The 23,611-nt window shown below is 42.4% G+C and overlaps 1 protein-coding gene across 2 annotated transcripts; it reads right to left on the reverse strand.

Moving 5' to 3' along the window:
* Positions 1 to 2,109: 2,109 nt before the first annotated feature.
* YAF2 (YY1 associated factor 2) lies at positions 2,110 to 18,402 on the reverse strand. Of its 2 annotated transcripts, XR_012716112.1 has the most exons (5): positions 18,222 to 18,402; positions 17,970 to 18,095; positions 12,392 to 12,544; positions 9,720 to 10,068; positions 2,110 to 5,168 (listed from the first exon to the last, which is right to left on the reverse strand). XR_012716112.1 is itself a non-coding variant. In XM_075274299.1 (4 exons), the coding sequence occupies exons 1-4, from the start codon at positions 18,245 to 18,247 to the stop codon at positions 9,831 to 9,833; spliced, it is 543 nt and encodes a 180-aa protein (XP_075130400.1). In that variant the 5' UTR covers positions 18,248 to 18,392; the 3' UTR covers positions 2,110 to 9,830. The 2 variants fall into 2 exon arrangements, 1 of the variants encoding a protein (XP_075130400.1); XM_075274299.1 differs by having other exon boundaries at positions 2,110 to 10,068; positions 18,222 to 18,392.
* Between the last annotated feature and the right edge of the window lie 5,209 nt (positions 18,403 to 23,611).

Here is a 23,611-nt window from a genome sequence, read left to right on the forward strand (position 1 = left end):
TGAGCCAAAACACATTTTAATTGCCAAAATCATATAATGTCACATGTGGTCCCACAAAGTAGTCCCATGTTTTCTTTTTAAGTTAATACTTGCCAACCCTTGTTCCCACAGAGCTTTCAGCAGCTCTCCACCTCTTGCCTCCAACTTGATGCAGAAGACATGACTGGCAGCAGCCTGAATGGTGCAGCACAAAGTAAAAAGGCTTCCTGACCCACCACTGTATACAGCTCAGTAGATGTCCTGAGGATTCTTGCAGCCATATACTGCATGTCTGTAGGAGTGGAGTTAGTCTCAAAAGGGGCCAAAACTGAATAAGTCAAGAAAGCAGACAGGAACACAAATTCCATCATGTACAACTAAGGACTGTACTATATCCACCTTCCATCCATATCCACCTTCTTCACAGAGCTCTCTCTCACCTGGAGAAACCAGGGAACACTGTGAGAATAATGCTCTTTGATTTTTCCAGTACTTTTAACGACATTCAGCCAGGGCTACTGAGACAAGCTGGACCTTGTTGGAGTGGACCATCACCTGTCCAATTGGATCCTAGACTGCCTCACAAACTGACCTCAGTATGTGAGAGCCCAGGGCTGTGTGTCTGACACTGTGATCTGTAATACAGGTGCACCACAAGGTACAGTTCTTACCCCATTACTCTTCACAATGCCGACTTTAGGTGCAACTCATCCAGCTGTTACTTACAGAAGTACTCCGATGACTCCGCAATAGTAGGCCTCATCACAGACGGAGACGATAGGGAATACAGAGACAAACTGGGATTTTGTGGAATGGTGTCAGTGGAACCACCTCAGGATTAATGCTCTGAAGACCAAGGAGATGGAGGTGGACTTTATTAAGTGGAGATATGCTCCAAAACCAGTGGAAATCCAGGGGATGAGCAGTGAGATAGTCAACACCTATAAGTACCTGGGTGTGCTCCTCAATAATAAGCTGGACTAGAGTGATAACATGGATGCACTGCACAAAAAGGGTCTACCTGCTCAGGAGGTTGAGGGTCTTTGGAATCCAGGGGGCACTTAGGACCTTTTTTGAACTCTAGTAGCATCAGCCATATTCTTCAGAGTGGCCTGCTGGTGGAGTAGCAACCAGCCAGGGATATAAAGCGACTTGACAGGCTGATGAGAAGGGCCAGCTCTGTCCTGGGGAGACCCTAGACGTATTACAGGTGGTGGGTGACAGAAGGATACTGTCTGTGGTGAGCTCCATGCTGGAGAACAACTCCCATCCCATGTATGAGGCCGTGATAGCACTGGGCAGTACTGTCAGTGACCGACTGCTTCACCCTAAGTGTGAGAAGGAGCGCTATTGGAGGTCCTTCCTCCCAACCGCAGTCAGGCTGTATAATCAACATCAGGCTAAGCGAAGATCACTCCATACAGAGAATTAGATGATCCCAAGTCCTTTCTTTTTAGTTGTTATGACTCCTAGTATACTTTTTCAATCTGCTATTCTGAGCTTGTATGTGTTCTTACTTGAAATATATTACTGTATTATCCATGCTGCTGTAACACAATTTCCCCGTGGTGGGACTATGAAAAGATCTTATCTTATATCTACCATCCCCATCGATCTAAAATTGATATCCTTTCCTAGGTATAGCACATGAATTTTAAAAAGATGGATAACTACTTTAAAACCTTGTTCACACCCTGCAACAGATTTGCTTTTTTTTTTTTTTTTAAATTAAAAACTGCAATTGGAGACTAATTTAATAAAAACTGAAATATTTAGGTTTCCTTTTCCCACCCATTTCTGATTAATATAACACACTAAGGTTCCTTTGTCCTTTCCTACATACATCTTCTTTTCACTTGTTTATAGGCTGCCATCACACACAAGGGAGGGGACTATGGACATGTACAATGTGTATGGGAAACATAACACACAAGACTTATTTTCTTTAACTAACTATATTTTACAGCTAACATCTTACAAAATCCAGTACCATTGTGCATAGAGTACTGACTTCAAACAACATGTACAGAATCTGGTACATCACAAATGGCAGGAAATACAAAAGTCTTTCAATGGGTAACATTGCATGTTTATTGTAAGTGGTGGTTGTAAACAAAAATGCAAAACCTGTGTTCATAAAAATATTTTATTGATACATATAAAGGATACCAAAGAATGGATTTCACAACAGGCAAGAACGAGCAAAATAAAAGGGTTTTGTACTTAACAATGGTCTTCATGGTACAAGGCAACCTTGGCCCTTATGTGCATATGAAAAGGGTTGGGAATAGTCATTTAAGAGATATTCCAGTGATCAGATCTTCTCACTCAGTCTGATTTCGCACCTATGCCAGCTCTTCACTGTAATGGTCATTCTATAAGTAAAGATCCTAACCCCAAACCCCCATCTAGGTGCTCATGTGACATGTCTGACTGAGCGGTAACAAGATCTGTCAGTGAAATATGCTGCTAAGCAGGAACAAACTAAAATTGTTGCTCCAAAAACAGTTTAGAAAATACAAGAAAAGCAATTCCCGAACATTCATTCAACCCCTTCAATTTTCAATGACTTGGAAAGCAAGCAAAGTAAGGAAGCACAAGTTATAGTTTGGTAAATTGTACAGTATATCACAAAGAGGATCACAAAGTAATTATTCTAATGGGTCTACAGTTCACAGAATTCAGAAGTGAATGCACTTTCATAGCACCATTCGGTTTTATTCACCATCAGAAGTAGTGCATCAGAGGTTTTGGCTCTGTTCACACCGGCACTCTTAGGGGTGCAGATATTTTAAGTGACAATATAAAATCTGTAGCACTATTTTTACAATAAAAAAAACAAAAAAATACCAGAACCCCATTAGAAACCTGTTGAACACAGTTATTCAGAACAGTTATTTGGGTCCATCAGAATTGGTCAGGATCAGTTCAGGCTATACTCATATGAACATGTCAGTCACACGGCTGCACTAAAATCAATGCATTCCTATGGGCCTATTCACATGTCTGTTTTCTTCATGGAATATGAAAATGTGGCCTAATTTTGACTTATAACAGATCACTCAGTAGATTCAAGTCTATGAGGGATTCATGGACACAGGAGCTGCACAAATGCAACTCGGCTGTGCCAAATGTCTTTTTTATGCCCATTTTGCATCTTGCTCATGTGACTAAAGCCTCAGGCATAGTTGTCAAAGACTCCATTATGATCAGAAACCATGACGTTGTAGTGAACAGAACGCAATAACCAATAAAAGGAGCTCAAGTGGAGAGACCCTAAACTTGTACCCTTGAAAGCGTACAATGCAGAACATAATGGGTGTTCTCCCACCAAAGGATAGGTTCACATCTGCGATGGAGTCTACGTTGGAAACTCCGTCACAGAATCTGCCAAAAATAGATGGGGGTGGGGAAAGAGTGCGGCACACAGGATTTTTTTTCTCTGTCGCTTTCAGTTTCAAAACGACTCACTCCTGACGAACCCCATTATACGCAATGGAGTCTGCCAGGCTCAGTGGGTAACCGCGGTTTTAGCGGTCCACCTCTCCATTGTTTGGGTACTCCTGATGGACCTGAACAGCAGAGTAAGCACTAGTATGAACCTAGAATCTAGCATTTCTAAGATATCTAGAGGATATGCCATAGAGGTCCTTGAGATCCAACTCGGGCACCTGCTCCTCTCCCAAGAACGTGGGTCCGGACACTTATTCTGCAGCCACCGTGAATGGAGATGTGGATTCGAGTAGCAATAATTATTGGGCAATTTCTGTAATTTCCATAGGACAGAATGGAGAGAACCATGTATGTGCCAGTTCTCCACTCACAGATGCCACAGAACAGAGGTGCCCAAGGTCTTCAGATATCTGGAACCACTCCTAAGACATGACATTTCCCGTGGCTATGCCATAAAGGTCTGAGATGGGAATAACCCATTTAAATAATGCTGCCTTTTCCTATTCATACTACATCAAATAGTAAAACCAACAGAAATTCTAACATTTTTCATTTTTCCCTGGGTGTGCAATGTTTTTTGTTTTACCAATTAGACCTTATGGGGATGAAAGGTTCGAAGTGATACAAGCAAACAAAAGGTTTTAGGTCATTGGGGGAACACAACATTGTTCAATTTCGGGTTGTAACACACAGTTTACTGTTTATTAATAACTTATGGAAGTTAAAGGAATCATTTCAATAAAGCAATAAAAACCATAAGAAAACAAAAACGCGCCAGCATTTTAATTCATGACAAAGTATTACAGCCAGCAGCAAAATCCAGAGTAACAGTTGCCCAAAATACACGTATAAAAACAAAATAAATGGCAAAAATTTCATACAAAGGCTTTATTTATATTCTCCTATGTAATTCACACCAAGTACCAGCAGGTGCATTTAAGATAGTCACTTTGAAATTCCTGTAGCAAGTAAGTTATCGACGTTGATCTGTGAATTGTTAACATAACTATGCATTACAATTATCCAAAGAATACATATGTAGGCAGCTTTATCTAGGTTATAAAATGTAAATTCAATACATGCCCACAGAAATCTATTGAAGGTGTGTTAGTACTCACTAACCTAAAAGTGAAGATGGAATTACTAATAACACTGCATAACAAAATGATCACCACATGTCCATGGCACTTCAACATTGATCGAAACATTAAAGACTAAAAATGTATGTGCCCTACGCTTTTGTGCCAGAAGAAAGAGAAAACACAATGGGCTAAAGAGGAGGTCACCAATCGCACCTCTATGAGGAATGCTTGTGAACTAGTTGATTTGGGGAAAACTTACAATGATAACATTTTACATCAAAAATTTATGAAGCACGTGTCTGGGTGCTTTTCTGTACTTCCATCAGTCCAAGGAATTGTAAACATCATGTAAACAGTGACCAAACTCATTAATGGATGTCACCCCCCACCCCCACCCCACAAGGATTTCTGTGGTCAACAGTGACAGCAGTGGGACACTTTACTCAGTCTAAGAGTTTACGCACTAATGACCTATTACACATTTTCGTAGGATCAATATTGAAAAAAAACACAAAAAAAAACATTTGGATGCAGTCAAATCACTTCCTTCATCTACCAAAGCTGCAAAACTCCAGTGTTAGATGATGAAAAAGTCAGTAGTTCTGACAGCTGTAATTTCATTCAGTACCAAATAAGCATTTGAGAGGGGATAAGCTGTTTAAGAAGAAAAAAAAAAAAGAATAAAAATTCTTCAGGGTAATGTGCAGCCAAAAAATATATACGGTATTTATATTCCTAACCCACACCAGAACAGTGTACAAACAATTGCAAAATGGCCTACTAACTTCACTGAATTCTTGCCATTCATTTCCCGACACTTTCCATTCTCCCTGCCAGTCTCTACTTGACTGTTGTAGGCCCACACATGGCCTTGTGTCTGAACATCATAATTGCAGCAAGTGGTATAGGTCACCAAGACACTGGGAAGAATCAGCTGATCAATGAGGGAAGTAGGACATTTTTATTTTGTGTACACCATTAAGAGACAGGTTAATAATTGTCGTAGCTATAAAGCCTCCCCCTTGCTCATGTTAAACATCCATAGGGGGATTCATCCACCAGTGGATGTACAGTTGAGTAGATGGGTTTGCATGCCTACAATAGTCAAAGGTGAGGCTTCACAATAAGGGCTAAAGTAGGCCTAATAGTGGGATTAAAACTTGTCATGTCATTATATATCAGTGTATGGCATTTGAGAAAATGATTTCGAAAGTGGCCAACCCCTTTAAAGTTTACTACTTGCAGCACTTATGGATGCCCCTTAAACGCATTCCTTTATTTGTCAATGCATCCAACAAGACAGCACAGCTTTTATGGGAAAGGTCAATAGAGCTAAGGCTACATTCACATCTGTGCCCGAGTCTCCGTCGTAGATTCTGCTGAGACTTGGAAGTGGGAAGTAAAAAAACGTTTTGTGGGGGCCCTTCTCCTGTGCCAGTTTCAGCTTAAAAAACAACAGAAACCCTACGGACCCCAATACAGTCAATGGGGTCCACCGGGCTCCATGTGTTACTGCTATGAACCTAGTGTTACTGTAATGGGCTTTGTCCTTAGTGCAGTTTTGGTACACGTTTTCATGCATATTGGAGTGGGTGTTCAAGAGACGAAAGTGCACATTTCCTGTACTGCATAAAACCGGACCATTTCTATGCAGTGCTGATTTTGAGAGCTTGTGCATACAAAATGATTTTAATATACCGCCAACACTTGTTAATAGGGATTAAAGGTAAGGGATAAGGGGGCTCCATTATTGCTCTTATGGTGTGACCACATCTTCAGCTGGTTCCAAAGCTCATTTATTTCAATGGCATGGCCACATTTGTTTGACTGACATAGCATAAAAGTCTAATGGTGGAAAAGGACTTAATAATATTTGTCTGAAAGTGAACACCTCTGACTTTAGATTCACACCTGCACCTGGTTTCCGTTCTTCGAGTTCGCTTGGGAACCTTAAAAACAAACGCTCAAGCCACTTAAACAGTTACCAGCGGAAACCTGCTTGCAGGACTTTCCTCTACGTGTTTTTCAAGTAGAATGGGGGGACGCGTTCCCCAAACAGAATCCAGACGCAGGTGTGAATTTTCTAATATACCTTATATCAATTCCTCATGGTTTTCTAGACCTCTGCTTGCTGTCATTCATTCTGTTTACGCCCAGTGGATGACATTCAGTCCATGGTCATGTGATGGACAAGTAGGTGCACAGCATAGTAATTGGACATCTGATTTTTATCCACAGGAAGTAAGCAGAATGAATGATGAATGAATGAATTGATACAAAAGATAGATTAGAAAAATTTTAGAACTCTTCAGTACACAAACATTAACATTTGTACGAAACTGGGCAACCCCTTTAAATGAAGACCACTTGTAAATTCAGCTGGCCTAACCATTCACTATAGTACTGAGTAAGTACTGATGACTATGTGCCAAAAACTTCTGGATAGGGCTACACAGTGACTTTCTGTAGTGCTACTGAGTTTAAAGAGGACCTTTCATGGTTTGGGCACAGGCAGTTCTATATACTGCTGGAAAGCCAATAGTGCACTGAATTCAGCACACTGTCGGCTTTCCCGATCTGTGCCCCAGGTGAAGAGCTATCGGTATGGGTACCATTGCTCTTCAGAGTCAGAAGGGAGTTTCTGACAGTCTGTCAGGAACCTCCTTCTCCACAGCATCACCTATAGCCCTCCTGATAGTATTTGTCTATGGACAAGCACTATCAGCAGGGGAGGAGGCGTTCTTCCCCGGTCTCACAGTACAGCGCTATAGGCGCTGCTGTGGAGAAGGATGTTCCTGACTGTCAGGAACGCCCTTCTGACTGTAAAGAGCTACGGTACTGGCACCGATAGCTCTTCACCTGGAGCACAGATTGGGAAAGCAGACAGTGCACTGAATTCAGCGCACTGTCAGTTTTCCAGCAGTATATAGAACTGCCTGTGCCCAAACCCATGAAAGGTCCTCGTTAAGTATTTTGTGACAGCTGCAGCCACATACAAGTCCTACAAAAAGTCGCAGTGTAGCCCTGGCTTTAATCATACCCTACTTATCTTGCATTTCCTCGAGGGAATAAAGTAGGTCTGCAGGTTTAAAGGCTATAGACACCTTTGACATGGAAAAAATTATTTTAACGTATGTTAGTGTAATTGTTGTTTGTTTTGTTTTTTTTAACTCGCAAAACGTATTTTCATCTAATCTCATTAGAAAACACTATACATTTCCAGCATATAGGACTAACACTGATTTCTCAATTCTGCTAAAAATTAGAATTGTGCTTCTTTGAAATGGTTAATTAATCCAATTAATTAAATGACTAGCCCTAATGGCAATTTAACTTCCTGTTCATACAGCAAACATCAGAGGAAGTCAGTGCTCTGAAGAAGAACACATGTCTTCTCAATAAAATCATCAATAACATTACTACATACAGGCTAATTCTCAAACGGAGTGATGAGGGTATGATCAGGACAATTTTTTTTTTTTTTTTCTTACTGGAGTGTTTCTTTAAAACCTGGAATCTCACCACTACGTACACTCTGATCTGCCAGTGTACATTCTCTAGATACCCCAGTGGGAGAGAGCAAAGATGACAAAACCAGGAGCAGTGCTCTGTCAGATCTATGCCACATTCAGAAGAGTAAAAAAAAAACCTGTGCAATGGTGCCCACAGCCTTTACCTTCAGGTGCAATAGAGTTTAGCAAGTGATTTGGCAAAGTTCTATGGCTCTTTGATATCAGGTCCTAATGTAATTATGCGTTTTTACAGTCTACATTTAGAAGTCTTTAATTTATTGGCTTGTATAAACTGCAACATGTCCCAAATACATTAGAAGGCAATGCAGCTTCATACAGGGGGAACTCTAATAACATTTCCTTAATCCAGCACTGGACAGTTTGTTGGAGGGCTACCTGATAGTAAGTAAGCAATCAGAAGATGGAGGTAAGACTTCTCTAAGATATTACCATATTTGGGGATCAAATTACTTTATCTTTTATTATTTTGCATTTTGTTTTTAGTAAAATCTCTACAGTCATTTTTCCTTACTCATCCATGTCCTTCCAGCACCATGTTTGATAACCCAGTTCCTGATGGTCATACTAATACTAAATTATAGAAGCTTTCCAGTAATGTGCCCTAACCCAGTGCAAACTAAAATTGATTAACAAATCATAAATTCATTGCTAAAAATCACACAGTATATTTACTAAAAAGTTGCAAGATGCCACATACAAACCAATAAATTAAACAGCATCTAACAGTAGATAGATAGTCCTTTTTAAAGGGCTAGCAACACCTAAAAATGGAAAGGGTCTATATACATTTACTCATGTTTGACAATTACATGTATGCATCATTAGCCCTATAGTTCTCATGTGATGTCATTTTGCTGTTTTATTAGTGATAATAAGCAGCATGTGACAGCGGACAACTGTTGATGGAAAGTACTCTTCTGATCTCATGGGTTTAAAAATTCACACTTTGTTTAGTTCCCTACAGTGACTTGTGATCAATGTACAGTTTCTCTGTGTTTTACTGATATGAGGCTTCACACCCGCAGCCTTGTCATAGCACTTGCTCTACTCTGAAGAGCTGACTACCACAGACTCATTTGAGAATACAGCAGGTTCTTGTAGCCCACGCAATGTCACTGCAGCTGAAACACATGCAGTAAAAATTAGTCATTTCTTGCATGCCAACACTCCGTAAAATGATTCAGTAGGACAGGTTTCTAAGTGCGTACAGGACACTCTCGTACAGTAATTTAGCCATAAGAGATGGCTACCTCCTTTACACAGCATGAGATTAAGAATTATGGTTCTAACACAGTCATACGCCCAGAAATACATCTATTAAAAACAGACTTTTGTTACTTGCAACAAAATGGACTGCAGGAAGGTATAGTTGAGTTTACCATACATACAAATGACTGGATGAAAAAGTTTGTCATGGTGTCCCTGTAACTACTGTACCTTGGGTTAATTGAGGCCTGTAAAGCAAATATCACACAGGGTAGACATGGCAGCTAGTGCAGACTATGGAAAATATCCATGTGTCTACAATCAATCAACATGAACCAGGAATATTTGTACAGGTTAATATTTATGCAAACCCTTTTCATGTTTTGGTGTCACTTACCTCGAAAGGCTTATCTTTCAAGGCGCACTTAACATATAGAATTAAAAAAATAAGTGCATACATACTCACTTTCTCAAAAATATCAGATTTGCGTCAGATTTTTTTTTTTCCATGTAACTGTGGTGACTATTGGCAGAAAGAAGTTTCTTGTCACAATATCTAGAAAACACTAGAGAAACTTTAATGAGATTCTCCATTTACAGATGAGGTTTCTCCCCTGGGTGATGACGACCTGGATATTCCCCGCTCTGTGTTTTCTGAACCAGATCCACTTTGACTATGTTGGTCCACTGAAGTGGCACTGGATGTAGGAGGGGACTTTGTTTTCTCTTTAAAGTCTGTAATAATGACCGTTAGGTCCCCCACAGTAACTTCCAAATGTTGTGCACTACTTCTGTCCACATTTTTCAACCGTGGCCTAGAGAAAAGAAATATAAAAGATAATTATAACCTTGTGACTATATTAGACTGCCTAGATTTTGGTCTCATTGCTATAAGATTCATTGTATAGTTAAAAAAAAAAAAAAAAAAAAAAACACACACACACACACACACACAAAAGCCATCAGCAATAGAAAAAGAAAATTAAAAAAAAAAAAGTTATTGCAATTCGAATGTTGTAACAAATACATTTACATTGCAAAATTAGTAAAACATTACAAAAATACTACATACATTTATTTGGCATCATAATTGCACTCAGGCCTGGTTCACATCTGCGTTCGGTAATCTGTTTAGGGAGTGCGCATGCCCCCCCCCCCCCCAACACATTGGCAAGCGCTGAGTTTATGAAAGCACACAGACCCCATAAACTGTAATGAGGTTCGTGTGCTTTCCACGCGATGTTCGCATGGAACATGCAGACAGAAAAGTACTTCATGACTTTCCTGTCCGCATGTTCCGTGTGGACACTGCACGGAAAGCACACGGACTCATTACAGTCTATGGGGTCCGTGTGCATTCATAAACTCACCACTTGACAATGCGTTCGGTAATCAGTTCGGGAGGGTCCCCATGCAGACTCCCCGAACAGATTACCGAACGCAGATGTGAACCAGGCCTTAACCAGATAAAAAAAAAAAAAAAACAACATTATCTTCTTATTTAAATCACATTATCAAGCTATGAAAACACCAAACAATAAAATAATGTGAAAAATACAGTTTTTTCTTCACTATACCATACACATTTACCCTAACATGGCACCATTTGGAAATACAATACAAATACAAGAAACAAGCCCTTGTAAAAGTTATGGCCCTTGGAAGGAGACCATTTGAACAACAAAACAAATAAAAAATAAAAAAAGGTTAGGCAAACCAGATAGTGTCTTTGAGGATCCACTCAAAGCAAGATTTGGCTGGGTTTGCACAGGTTTCTTTGGTCTGGAAAGTGAGGCAGAGGCCACCTCAGTTTCTGGACCAAAAAACGGGTAGCTGCAACTTGATGCCGATGCAGTGCACTGGCATCCAGTCACGCACTCCGCTCTGCATTAGGCCCAATGAATGGGCCTAGCCAGGAGGAGGGAGTGTCTTCAGGTGGGTTCACGAGGCGAATCCGCCTGAAGAATGAGCATGTTGCTTCTTTTTTTCCAGGAGCCAGAAAAAAGAACTGACCGGCTCCTATTGATTTCAGTGGGAACCATCTATTTGGTCAGGATTTTGAGGCAAATTCAGCCTCAAAATCCTGACCAAAAAACTGTGTGTGAACTCAGCCTTAACGTTTATAAGACAGACCACTTTAAGAAAGAACATCTAAAGCAGAGTGAGCAAAAAATTCATTGCACATGCTAGGTTACTAGAACTAGGCAACAGGCACTACATAGTCATAGTCAAGGCAACTTACAGCCAGAACCCACATTATATTTAGAAAATAAAGAGAAATACAATTACAGATTTCATCTGAGTCCCCCTTGCAGGAGTTACAAGAAGTTATAAATCTGGCCTAGGGTGTTAGTCAACCTCAGTTGACGAGATAAGCACATGTCAGAACACAATGCATATTGCAGTATTCTAGGTCTGGGGCTACAATCATGCTAATGGCTGTTTGGGAAAAGAAAAACTAGTATTATCAGCACAATCATAAAGCCAAGTAAAAGGTTATTTAAAACCCTACCGAACACATGCAGGGGTTTCACCTATGAGCGGCTACTGCTCTGTGTGTTCCTAAAGGATTAAGGTTATGGTGCCTGGACAACTTCAGAGGTCATGTGGAGTCCATGCCATCATGGATCAGAGCTGCTTCGGTAGCACAATCTTATTTAGCAGTTTGGGCTACACAATATTCGGTTTTGTAGGTTTTAATGGCATGACTGATCGGTATAAGCTCTTAATAGTAACTTTTAAAATTTGGTCTGCAAATGCTAATGGAAACAGCTAAATCTAGATTATGTATCTATCTCTTTTCTCCTCTATACTCACAAATCTCATTAAAGCTAGGGTAATTCCTTCACTAATGTTAGTAAATGGAGTCGCACGGCAAACCATAGTGAGCCGTGAATTCTAGTTGCAAGATTGTCAGGCAATGTTGTATTCATAGTTATAGTTGTGGCACACTAAGTCATCACAGTGTGACTTCATTCAATAATAGAGAAAGAATTGCAGCGCTCTTTAGGTGCATGACCAAAGTCAGAGTGTGGCCCTAGCTTTACAAGTAAACAACCTCCTGTAAATTTGTCATGCACTGGGTTTAGGTAAACAAAATTTTGATTCAGTGTAAAAACTTAAAAAAAATAATAATACCTTGCTTTCTTGTTACTGTTCTTTTTAATAGAAGTTTCTTTTTCACTTTTTTCTTTCTCTGGTTTGTCTTTTTTCTCTTTTTTTGACTGCATTGGAGGCACAAATTGTTGCGTTACCTGCTGGGCAACCAACTGTGAAACAGGTCGTGGTTTCCTGCATAGAGAAAACAAAGTTATTTCTGGAAAACATTTTCTTAATATAGAATTAAAGAGGTTTTCCAGTTTGATAAATTATCTTTTGGCTAGGCCTTTAATATTTTGCTGGGTGGGGGGGGGCAGACTTACCGATCAGCTGCTGGAAGGAGCCACAGGGCACTGGAAAGTGCCATGTCTCCTTCATTACTTACCAGACATAGCTTCATACGCTAAGTAACTGCTATGCCTGATATTACAATATGCCACTGCGTTTTACCACTAAAATGAAGTGGACTTAACTGTAATACCAGGAACAGCTGCTGCTACAGACCTGTGCTGTACAGAGCAATGTAAACAATGATAGGGTCACAGGGCTTAAAGTACCACTGCCTATTAAACAGCTGAGTATCACAGGATGCTGAGTATTGTGATCACTGGAGATCCCAGAAGTCAACCACAAAGTGATCTATGAGAAAACCGCATTACAGCTGATCAGTCCTCAAACCATGATGCAGAAGAGTCAGACACACAGGGAAGAAGAGTCTAGTCTATTCACGAATAAAGCTCCTCAAAGGACAGGACAGATTGCTGTGTATGCAGATATATGGCAGCCAGCCATCAATCATGAGATGATCACAGAAGGCTGGAAGAGCCTAGAGCCCCCATGTTAAAGAAAAGTAATGTATATCTCACTTTATATGCATTTTCCGGCACACCCTCTGCATAGAACATTATTATATACAACAAAAAGGTATACAGACATTTACTAGGATAGTATAATTGGTTTGCCGTATAAATGGAGCCCTGTGGACACAATTAAAGGGATTCTACCATTAAAATCAAATTTTCTGTTATTGTCACGTAGGAATAGCCTTAAGAAACGCTATTCTTCTGTCTTCTCCACGCCGCTGTTAGGTACAAATCCAGGTTTTCATCGGTATGCAAATGAGTTCTCTCACAGCACTGGGGGTGGGCCTCAGCGCTCAAACAGCACTGGGGGCATCCCCAATGCTGCGAGAGAACTTTCCAGCGCCGCCTCCATCTTCTTCAGGATCAGCGTCTTCACGCGTCTTCTTCCGGTGCTGGGGGTCAAACTTCTAGGCCTCGGGCAGAGCTGACTGCACATGCCCACAAAAAAAATGACCGCTTACAAGCTTGAAGTTTGACCCCCGGCCACAAGAAAATGAGAAGACCCGTTCCTGAAGAAGATGGATGTGGCGCTGGAGAGCTCTCTTGCAGCATTGGAGATGCCCCCAGTGCTGTGAGAGAACTCATTTGCATACTGACAAAAACTGGGATTTCTACCGAACGGTGGCGCGGAGAAGCCATCTAAAGGTAAGAAAAGAATAGCGTTTCTTAAAGCTATTTCTACGTGTCAACGACAAAAATTAAATAAATTAAAAAAATAAAAATCGATTTTAATGGTAAAATCTAGAGATGAGCGAACACTGTTCGGATCAGCCGATCCGAACAGCACGCTCCCATAGAAATGAATGGAAGCACCCGTGACGCCGGCCGGACGCCGGCAAAGTCAGCGTCACAGGTGCTCCCATTCATTTCTATGGGTGCGTGCTGTTCGGATCGGCTGATCCGAACAGTGTTCGCTCATCTCTAGTAGAATCCCTTTAACATACAGGCCAGGAGCTTTACTTGCACAAATGGCAAACATAGGGTTCTGACATGACATGTACAGAGCTTTAAAAAAAAAAAAAAAAAAAAAAAATTAAATAATAATACCAAAATAATACTTAGTTGCTACATCACATATCTTACAGCTGCATTCCAGTAATCTTTTTGTCTACTCAGTTTGAAAATGAACCAGTGTAATGTAATATTACTGAACAACTTACTGACCGTTTCATTATAACGTTATGTGCTCCTCGCCTCTCTGCTACTCAGGTGCACAATGATTTGTTTATGGAGGAGGTCAAACTCAAAAAGCAGGTCTATGGGAGTCAGACCAAAGTTCTATTAAACTTGCATTGTAAGTTTAACCTCCTGTAGACTGTGAGCATCAGAGGAGATCAATGCTCTGAAGGGAAGCACATGACTACAATAAAACTATCAATAAGCTTTTCAGTAACATTGCTCAACACACAGGCTCATTTTCAAACTGAGAAACGTAGACAAAGTGTTCAGAAAATCTACAGGGATTAAATAAATAAAACTAGTGTTCTAGCGTGGCCTCAAGCTAGGCTTACCTAAAGTTGGCCATAGATATGGATTATTATTAACAATTCTAACGTTAATGAGAGTCACTGATGGATATTTAATGTATATGGTGCTGAACAGAAACAGCAGCATTTACTATCCCAAACACATGCTTGACTGACCTCAATATATCAATTTAGTGAGCCGTGGTTGAGCCAGTAAATGTGACCAATATCACTGCCATACTTTCTAGCCCAAACATATTTGTCTGCAGAAGCCGTCACCTTACTACTGTCTGAAAAATGTGTGAGACACGGCAAAACACTGATTTGAATGACCAAATATTTATATGTCTATGGGCCGGTCAATTCATTGTAAAAAAAAAAAAAAAAAAAAAGACTGAAATTCATCTCAAGTAATCATAATTAACTTGGTCACATGGGACATTATTTTGCATCCATACCACCCTGTTTCACTCTGCCATCAGCTAAAGGATATCCAATTAGGATTTCTAATATGTGGATAACCAAGAGGAAGATTCAGTGGTGTGCATTTCTGACTTAGGCTAAGTTCACATTTACACCAATGTCTCCACCACAGAAACTGCCAGAAATGGGCAGAGAAAAAGTCCAGCACAGAGGGCTACTAATTTCTGTGTTGGTTTCAGTATAAAATTGGCAGATACCCAACACACACTCAGCACAACCCAGTATAGTCTATAGGGTCTGCTGGTGTCTGTGGTTAGCCGCCATTTTTACAGTTGGGCTCTCTGTTTGGGTCTCCTGGAGTTGACTCTGGAAAAATCTAAGGGAGTCAGGGTCAGTGGTTTTGCCTACTGACTCCACATCTCTGATAATTACATAAAAAAGTGAGCATACCCTTCAAATACATATCCTCCTCCAAGGCAACGTCTATTCTTATTTGTAAGGCTACAATGTACACGAACATGTGCATACGCAGGTCCATGTGAAAATGGCACAAACAGCACATGGATGATATCCCGGTGCCATCTGTGACCTCCATGGATTCACAGGTTACAATAACGAGCCTGAGCCGCACTGTAGACAGGAAAATGTTCAATGTGCTAGCCGTTAAAAAAAGAAAGTTACACACTGACAAACAATACATGAGTGTGTTTAGAGCCAAACTAAGAGAGGCCACTGTAAAAGGTGACGTCCCATGTTGTTGAAGCCCAACTTTGTTTTTGTTTGGTGCAAATTTTGCTGCAGTTTTTTGGAGCCAAAGCCAGGAGTGGGTTCAGCAGAAGGCAGAAGTATAAGAACCTCCTATATTGTTCCCATTCCTTTTGTAGCCATTTTTTTTTTTATGTAGATTGTGAGCCCCATATAGGGATTACAATGTACATTTTCTTTCCTATCAGTAGGTCTTTGTACAATGGGAGGAAAGCCATGCAAACACGGGGAGAACATACAAACTGCTTGCAGATGTTGTTCCTGGCAGGATTCGAACCCAGGACTTCAACACTGCAAGGCTGCAGTGCTAACCACTGAGCCACTGTGTTGCCCCCTTTTTGTTGCCATTTTTGGCTTTGGTTCAAAGCAATGCAGCAAAATCTGCCTCAACAAAAAGCTGTGTTTCCGCAACCTGAAGCCTCCGCCTGATGCAGTGGTTATTTAGATGGTTGTCCAGCAGGAAAAAGCTGATGTGCAAGTTTGCAGAGTTGGTTAAAAAATAAAAAGCTTCTCATCTCACCAAACCCTGTCACTCCTGTTCTGATGCATACTGAGCTCCAGCTGGTCTTTATTTCCTGGGCCCTCTTGACATTCAACCAATCACAGGATGATGTGGGGATCTGCCAGGAAGTAGATACCATTGGTATCCCAGTAGGTGCTAGAGAAGGGGTAGGGAACGTACGGCTCTCCAGTTGTTGCAAAACTACAACTCCCAGCATGCATACTTGCTCTGCTGTTCTTGGAACTCACATGGAAGTGAACAGAGCATGTGGGGAGTTGTAGTTTCACAGCAGCTGGAGAGCCGAAGGTTCCCTATCCCTGTGCTAGAGGATCACTATGGGCCTAATGTCACATATTTCACGCACATTAAAAGCATGGCATAAAGAGAACACAAGTACTGCCTAGAAACATTATATGTACCTGGCATAGTTCCACAGGAGACAGCAGAAATAACTGTCCATTTTACAGTATGGATGGCCAACTAAGTTATAAAACACTTTAACCTACCCAACACCAAGCTTCTTTGCAGTAAGGATGACAGGAGATTTCCAGGCAATGAAGACATCATTGAAATGGGTTTTCCAGCACCATGTTATTGACACCTGGCACCCCACCAATCAACTGTTTAAGAGGCTAAAGCATTTGGATGAACCCCACAGCCTCTACACTGCATACCATGCACAACATAGTTGCAGCTGTGCGTCTCACTGCATTTGAATGGGACTGAGCTACAACCAGTCCATGTGACATCATAGGCTTGAAACAGAAGTGGCACTCACCTGCTGATGGGTGGACGAGTCAGGTATCAGACCTCAACAAATCTAACATTGATCAGCTATCCTAAGGATAGGTGATCAATAATTTAGTCCTGGAAAACCCCTTCAAAGTAGTAGGGTTGTGAATGCCCAACCTAGATGACACTAGTGGCTACCAATGATCGCACTATTATACTACATAATCGAGCAAGTATTGAGAATTTCATGCAGAGCTTTGGCTGCCACAACGTGAACATGCATCCTCACTAAGGATCTATTAAACCAAGGACACTGTCTAATAGATGTAAATTTAAGCATGTCTCTGCATCTCCCTCTGTCCAACATAGTAAGCTAGAACATGTATAGGCATACCATCTGAGTGACCAAGTGACAGAAATGCTAGCCCATGAGAGCCAATATGGCTGACAATGTCAGACAGCTACTTCCTGCCCCACAACCTGAGGCCAGGAGGAGTCTGGAACACTAACAAGGGAGCTTATTAGACTGCAGGCACGAACCAATCACATCACTACTTTCATTTTGGCCCATGGTCGGCTATGAGGTTATAAATCTGCTCACAGCATGGATGTCACATTATATACCCCCTGAGAGTGCCCAGGTGTATGGCTGACTGGGGCTGGCCAATGCCTTGGTAGAAGCCCCACACTCAGTGGCCCTAAAGTTGCAGCCCCAGGCTCTGGCTGTCCTACTGTTGCCCTAGCCTAGAAGGAGAGAAGCCCAGGCCCGTATGTCAGAGGGATGGTGTGTGGAGCCATGTGAGATGCGGCATTGTTCACCCCGCCGAGTGCACAAGCCATGGCCGGGAGGAGGTGTGAGCTCTCACCGGGTGGAGGTCCCCTTGCGCACATCACACATCAGGCACTTGAAGGCCTCGGCGCTGTTCTTGAAGGTGCACACACTGCAGTCCCAGTATCCCTCGTCTGACGACGGCTTCGGCTGCCGCTTCGGCCTGAAGAAGAGAGAAGTGTGAGACGCAGACATGTCTACATGCAGCGCACAACAAGGCCCGCTCACATCTGCCGTGGCCTCAGGCGCTTTAGGCGGAGTGTTCCAACCGCCCGCCTCTTCTGCTCACCTTGTCGGGCTTTTCTTGTCTCCCATGCTGCGGCGGATGACGAGAGGCAAAGGCCGAGCACCAAAGCCCCGGCACACAAGCGGTAGCAGGCGGCTGCACCGACCGCGATCAGCCGCAGCCAGCTGTCCGCCGCCACACGTGACCCAGTGCGTCCAATCACAGGACGCCCTTGGCCCAGTCCGAACAGCGGGAGAGGCGTCAGCTCATCATCTGACTGAGGATGTAATGGAGCGGGCTCCCGGGATCCGAGTGTCAGGACGTCGTGCATGGAGAGAGCGAAGGGAAATGGCGCCCGCTGTAATAATACAGGGCACTTGTCTGAGCGTAACAAAAACCTCACCAAGCGCTAGATTGTGTAATAGAGTATTGATTTAATAAACGGCGGCGACAATATGCCATTATAACTAAGGGGGAACAATGCTAGATCTAGGAAAGCAGAGTAAGGCTATGTTCACACAGAGGGTTTTCCCACGAGGATTTGGCGGGTTTACCATGCTGAAAAGGCTCCCATATCCTTGTGGAAAACACTTTCAAGTAGACTCCAAGTGACAGGCCGTGTCCTTCACTCCTGCTACTTAAAAATGGCGCAACAGAAAGAAGCCAAATATTATTTATTAGCCTGAAAGTCCTGCAATAAAAGGCAACACAAGTTTTGACCAGGTTATCAATATGTGGCGTTCTCAAAACTAAACATAGGCAGAGGCCAAGTTCACACAGGGGCATTGAAATCCTCTCCCAAACTGCCCCTAGTCTGCCCGCCTTTCTATTTAGCATGCTGAGAAGAGAACATAAGATAATCCTTTAAAGCCGGGGTGGGCAATTCATTTTCCCATGGGGCCGCATAAGAAATTGAAACTATTCTAGAGGGCCGCGCCGTGGCAAATTTAGCTCCACCCACTTCTATGTTGGCTCCACCCATTTTCAATAATCTTTTCATGTGCCCCCACAAAGTATAATCCTACAGTCACCCGTACATTATATGCCCCCACATTATAATGTTCCCTTCCAACTGCCCACCTGTATGAAGTCCCTCTCCTGGTGCCTCAGTGTAAACTGGTGGAAACTAGAGGGGGACATTAAACTCGGGCAGCTGGATGCAACAATTAAACCGTAGGGGTAGCTGGAGGGTGACATTAAACTGGGGGCAACTAGAGGCAGACAGGTCCCTCTTCAGCTACCTGCACAGTTTAATGTCCCCCCCCCAGTTTAAGTGCCCTCTTCATCTACCCCCAGTTTCATGTTCCCCCCCTCCATTTCTCTACCAGTTTCATATTCCCCTTCATCTGCCCCATTTCATGTTCCCCCTCCATCTCTGTCCCCATTATAACATTCCCCCTCCAACTCTGCCCCAGTATAACATTCCCCCTCCATATCTGCCCCCAGTATAACATTCCCCCTCCATATCTGCCCCCAGTATAACATTCCCCCTCCAACTCTGCCCCAGTATAACATTCCCCCTCCATATCTGCCCCCAGTATAACATTCCCCCTCCATATCTGCCCCCAGTATAACATTCCCCCTCCAACTCTGCCCCAGTATAACATCCCCCCCCTCCATCTCTGCCCCAGTATAATATGCCCCCTCAATCTATGCCCCAGTATAACATTCCCCCTCCAACTCTGCCCCAGTATAACATCCCCCCTCCATATCTGCCCCCAGTATAACATTCCCCCTCCATATCTGCCCCCAGTATAACATTCCCCCTCCAACTCTGCCCCAGTATAACATTCCCCCTCCATATCTGCCCCAGTATAACATTCCCCCTCCATCTCTGCCCCAGTATAATATGCCCCCTCAATCTCTGCCCCAGTATAACATTCCCCCTCCATCTCTGCCCCAGTATAACATTCCCCCTCCATCCCTGCCCCCAGTATAATATGCCCCCTCAATCTCTGCCCCAGTATAATATGCCCCCTCAATCTCTGCCCCAGTATAACATTCTCCCTCCATATCTGCCCCCAGTATAACATTCCCCCCTCCATCCCTGCCCCCAGTATAATATGCCCCCTCCATCTCTGCCCCAGTATAACATTCCCCCTCCAACTCTGCCCCAGTATAACATTCCCCCTCCATATCTGCCCCCAGTATAACATTCCCCCTCCATCTCTGCCCCCAGTATAATATGCCCCCTCCATCTCTGCCCCAGTATAACATTCCCCCTCCATCCCTGCCCCCAGTATAATATGCCCCCTCAATCTATGCCCCAGTATAATATGCCCCCTCCATATCTGCCCCAGTATAACATTCCCCCTCCATCTCTGCCCCCAGTATAACATTCCACTTACTTATTTTTCTTGTGTCCGCAGTCGGCTCGGCTCGAGGCCTAGAAGTTTGACCCCCCAGCGCCGGAAGAAGACGCATGAAGAGGCCGTTCCTGAAGAAGATGGAGGCGACGCTGGAGAGTTCTCTAAGGCCATTAAGGCTATTCCTACGTGTTAGTCACAAAAAATTGCGTTCCCTTTAAAGGGACTCTACTAGAGATGAGCGAGTACTGTTCGGATCAGCCGATCCGAACAGCACGCTTGCATAGAAATGAATGGACATAGCCGGCACGCGGGGGGTTAAGCGGCCGCCCGCCGTCAAAGCGGAAGTACCAGGTGCATCCATTCATTTCTATGGAGCGTGCTGTTCGGATCGGCTGATCCAAACAGTACTCGCTCATCTCTAGACTCTACCAATGAAATGAATTTTTTTGGCGATCACATGTCGGAATAGCCTTTAGAAAGGCTATTCGTCTCTTACCTTTAGACATTGTCTCCGCTGCGCCGTTCCTTAGAAATACCGTTTTTTACCAGTATGCAAATTAGTTCTCTGGCAGCGATGGGGGCAGGCCCCACTGCTGCTTGAGAACACGCTCCAGCGACGCCTCTATCTTCAGCTGGACCATCCCTTCTTTCGTTGTCTTCCTTCTGCGTCACCTCCGACGCCTGCGCAGTTGGCTCTGCCAGTGAGACACTAGTAGAGCTGACTGCGCATGCCGGCTGGCGGCCATTTTTGGGAGGCCGCTCTTGCTCTTTTAGTTCAATACAGGAGAGGCCTCCCAAAAATGGCAGCTGGCCGGCATGCACACTTGGCTCTGCTGGTGTCTCACTAGCAGAGCCAACTGCGCAGGCATCGGAGGTGACGCAGAAGGAAGACAACGAAAGAAGGGGAGGATCCAGCCGAAGATAGAGGCATCGCTGGAGCGTGTTCTCGAGCAGCAGTGGGGATGCCCCCATCGCTGCGAGAGAACTAATTAGCATACCGGTATCTCTAAGGAATGACGCAGTGGAGATCACGTCTAAAGGTCAGAGGCGAATAGCCTTTCTAAAGGCTATTCCGACGTGTGATCGCCAAACAAATTCATTTCAATGGTAGAATCCCTTTCAAGGGATCCTATCACTGGATACGCTTTTTTTCTCGGTAACACATTGGAATTGCCTTAAGAAAGACTATTCATCTCCTACCTTTAGGGTGCATTCACACTGAGTAAACGCTAGCTTATTTTGTAGAGTAAAATTACACTTGTAAATTTTGCTATCCCATTGACTTCAATGATATTTTTTTACAAGTGTAAAAATACGCCAGTAAAAAATACGCCTGTAAAAAATACGCCTGTAAAAATACGCCTGGAAAATGTCATTGAAGTCAATGGGATAGCAAAATTTACAAGTGTAATTTTACTCTACAAAATAAGCTAGCGTTTACTCAGTGTGAATGCACCCTTAGATGTCTTCTCTGCGCTGTATTACATTGAAAGCAATAGGGAAAAAAAGCCTATGCTGGCACCCATTCAAATCATTGGGAGCTGCTTTTTACGCGCTCATTCTGAACTAATTTTACGTTCAAAATGAGCGCAGCGTAACATTGTGTGAAGATTCCCTTATGTCAAAGAGAAGAGACATGTATGCCTATGGAAAAACAGATGGTAAGTAGTGGATACAAGCTGAAGACTTTAACCATACACTGCTGACACTTGCTTTTACATATTTTAACATTTAAAAAGCTCCAAAAATTACTCTTTTGTTGGAAAAGGTGTGTGCCCATGGTTTTTTAGACACACAGTGGCTATATTGCAAAAACCAATGTGTTTTGTAGAAGAATTAGCCCATTTTGATGACTTGAAAGCACTACTAGCTTGTTCTTATTTGGGAGACAAATTTGTGGATGTGAGAGAGCATAATGATGGATCAGGCTGCAGGACATGGCTTATTGACATGTAGTACTTGTACACGTTTCCTTGTCCCCCTATTTTTGCCTGTCTTGTGCTGTTCATTTTCCAGTATTTTTTTTTTCCTATATAGACTATTTATTTCTGGCACTGTGTATATGTTTTTTTTTTTTACAATCAATTATTTCAAGAAAAGTCAGCTCTAAATAAATTCTTTTTTTCCTAGTTTTTTTTTTAAGATTAGCACAGACTGCAATAAACTTAAAACACACTTAAGAAATTATTTGAATAGGTTTTTTTTTTCAGATTTACATTTCATCAATTTTTATTGCCCAAAAAAGCCATTAAGGCCAGAGACCCATGTTGTGGAAATGCAGCATTTTGGCCGCAGCTAAAAATGTTGCGTTTTACAGTACCTGCAAAGTTGATGAGATTCTGGCTAATCCCATCAACAAACTGCAAAAAAAAAAAAAAAAAACTGTTTTCTCAAAAATTGTGTTTTGGTAAATCGCAGCATGTCAATTATATCTAAGGAAATACTGGAATTTTCTGTATAGATATAATAGGTACGGAAAGTTTGCATTGGAAAATGCTGCAAGATCACAATGAAAAACGCAGTGGAAAAAACACGATGTATTTCCGCCTCTATCTTTTCTGCAGCATTTTTTTTTTGTTGCTGTTGTGGGGCCTTAGCCTAACAAACAGCTTTTCACTAACAGGATTGTTTTGTCAGTAAAAAAGTATGTTTAAAGGCTGTGTACATAGATGAACCTGCTCTCTCTCACATCAGACTTGGGGTGCCTTCACACAGAGTTACGCTCCGTGCTTTTTGTCCATTTTACACGTGTAAAATGTAGTTAGCCATTGAGTTCAACAGCTTTTTTTTTTTTTTAAACGCGCGTCTTTTTGAGTGCGCGCGCAAAAAGACGTGCGTTATACGGAAAAAATTTTTTTTAACTCAATGGCTAACTACATTTTACACGTGTAAAATGTAGCAAGGAGCGTAACTCCATGTGAAGGCACCCTTAGACAAAATTATTGGCAATGACAGGGTTAATCATTCTGTCTAAATCTGAATTAGAGCGGGAAGGCATCAGTCTCAGACTCAAACAGCAGCACCCTTACTCCTATCTATTGATTTCTATCACTAATCTGCTTGTATAATTACTTAAATTCTTCTTGCTTTTCAGACATGTGCTCTGTATGATACAGTGAGATAAAGCACAGACCCTACACTAGC

Source organism: Leptodactylus fuscus, chromosome 5 (genome assembly GCF_031893055.1).
Source record: "Leptodactylus fuscus isolate aLepFus1 chromosome 5, aLepFus1.hap2, whole genome shotgun sequence".
Taxonomy (NCBI): Eukaryota; Metazoa; Chordata; class Amphibia; order Anura; family Leptodactylidae; genus Leptodactylus; species Leptodactylus fuscus.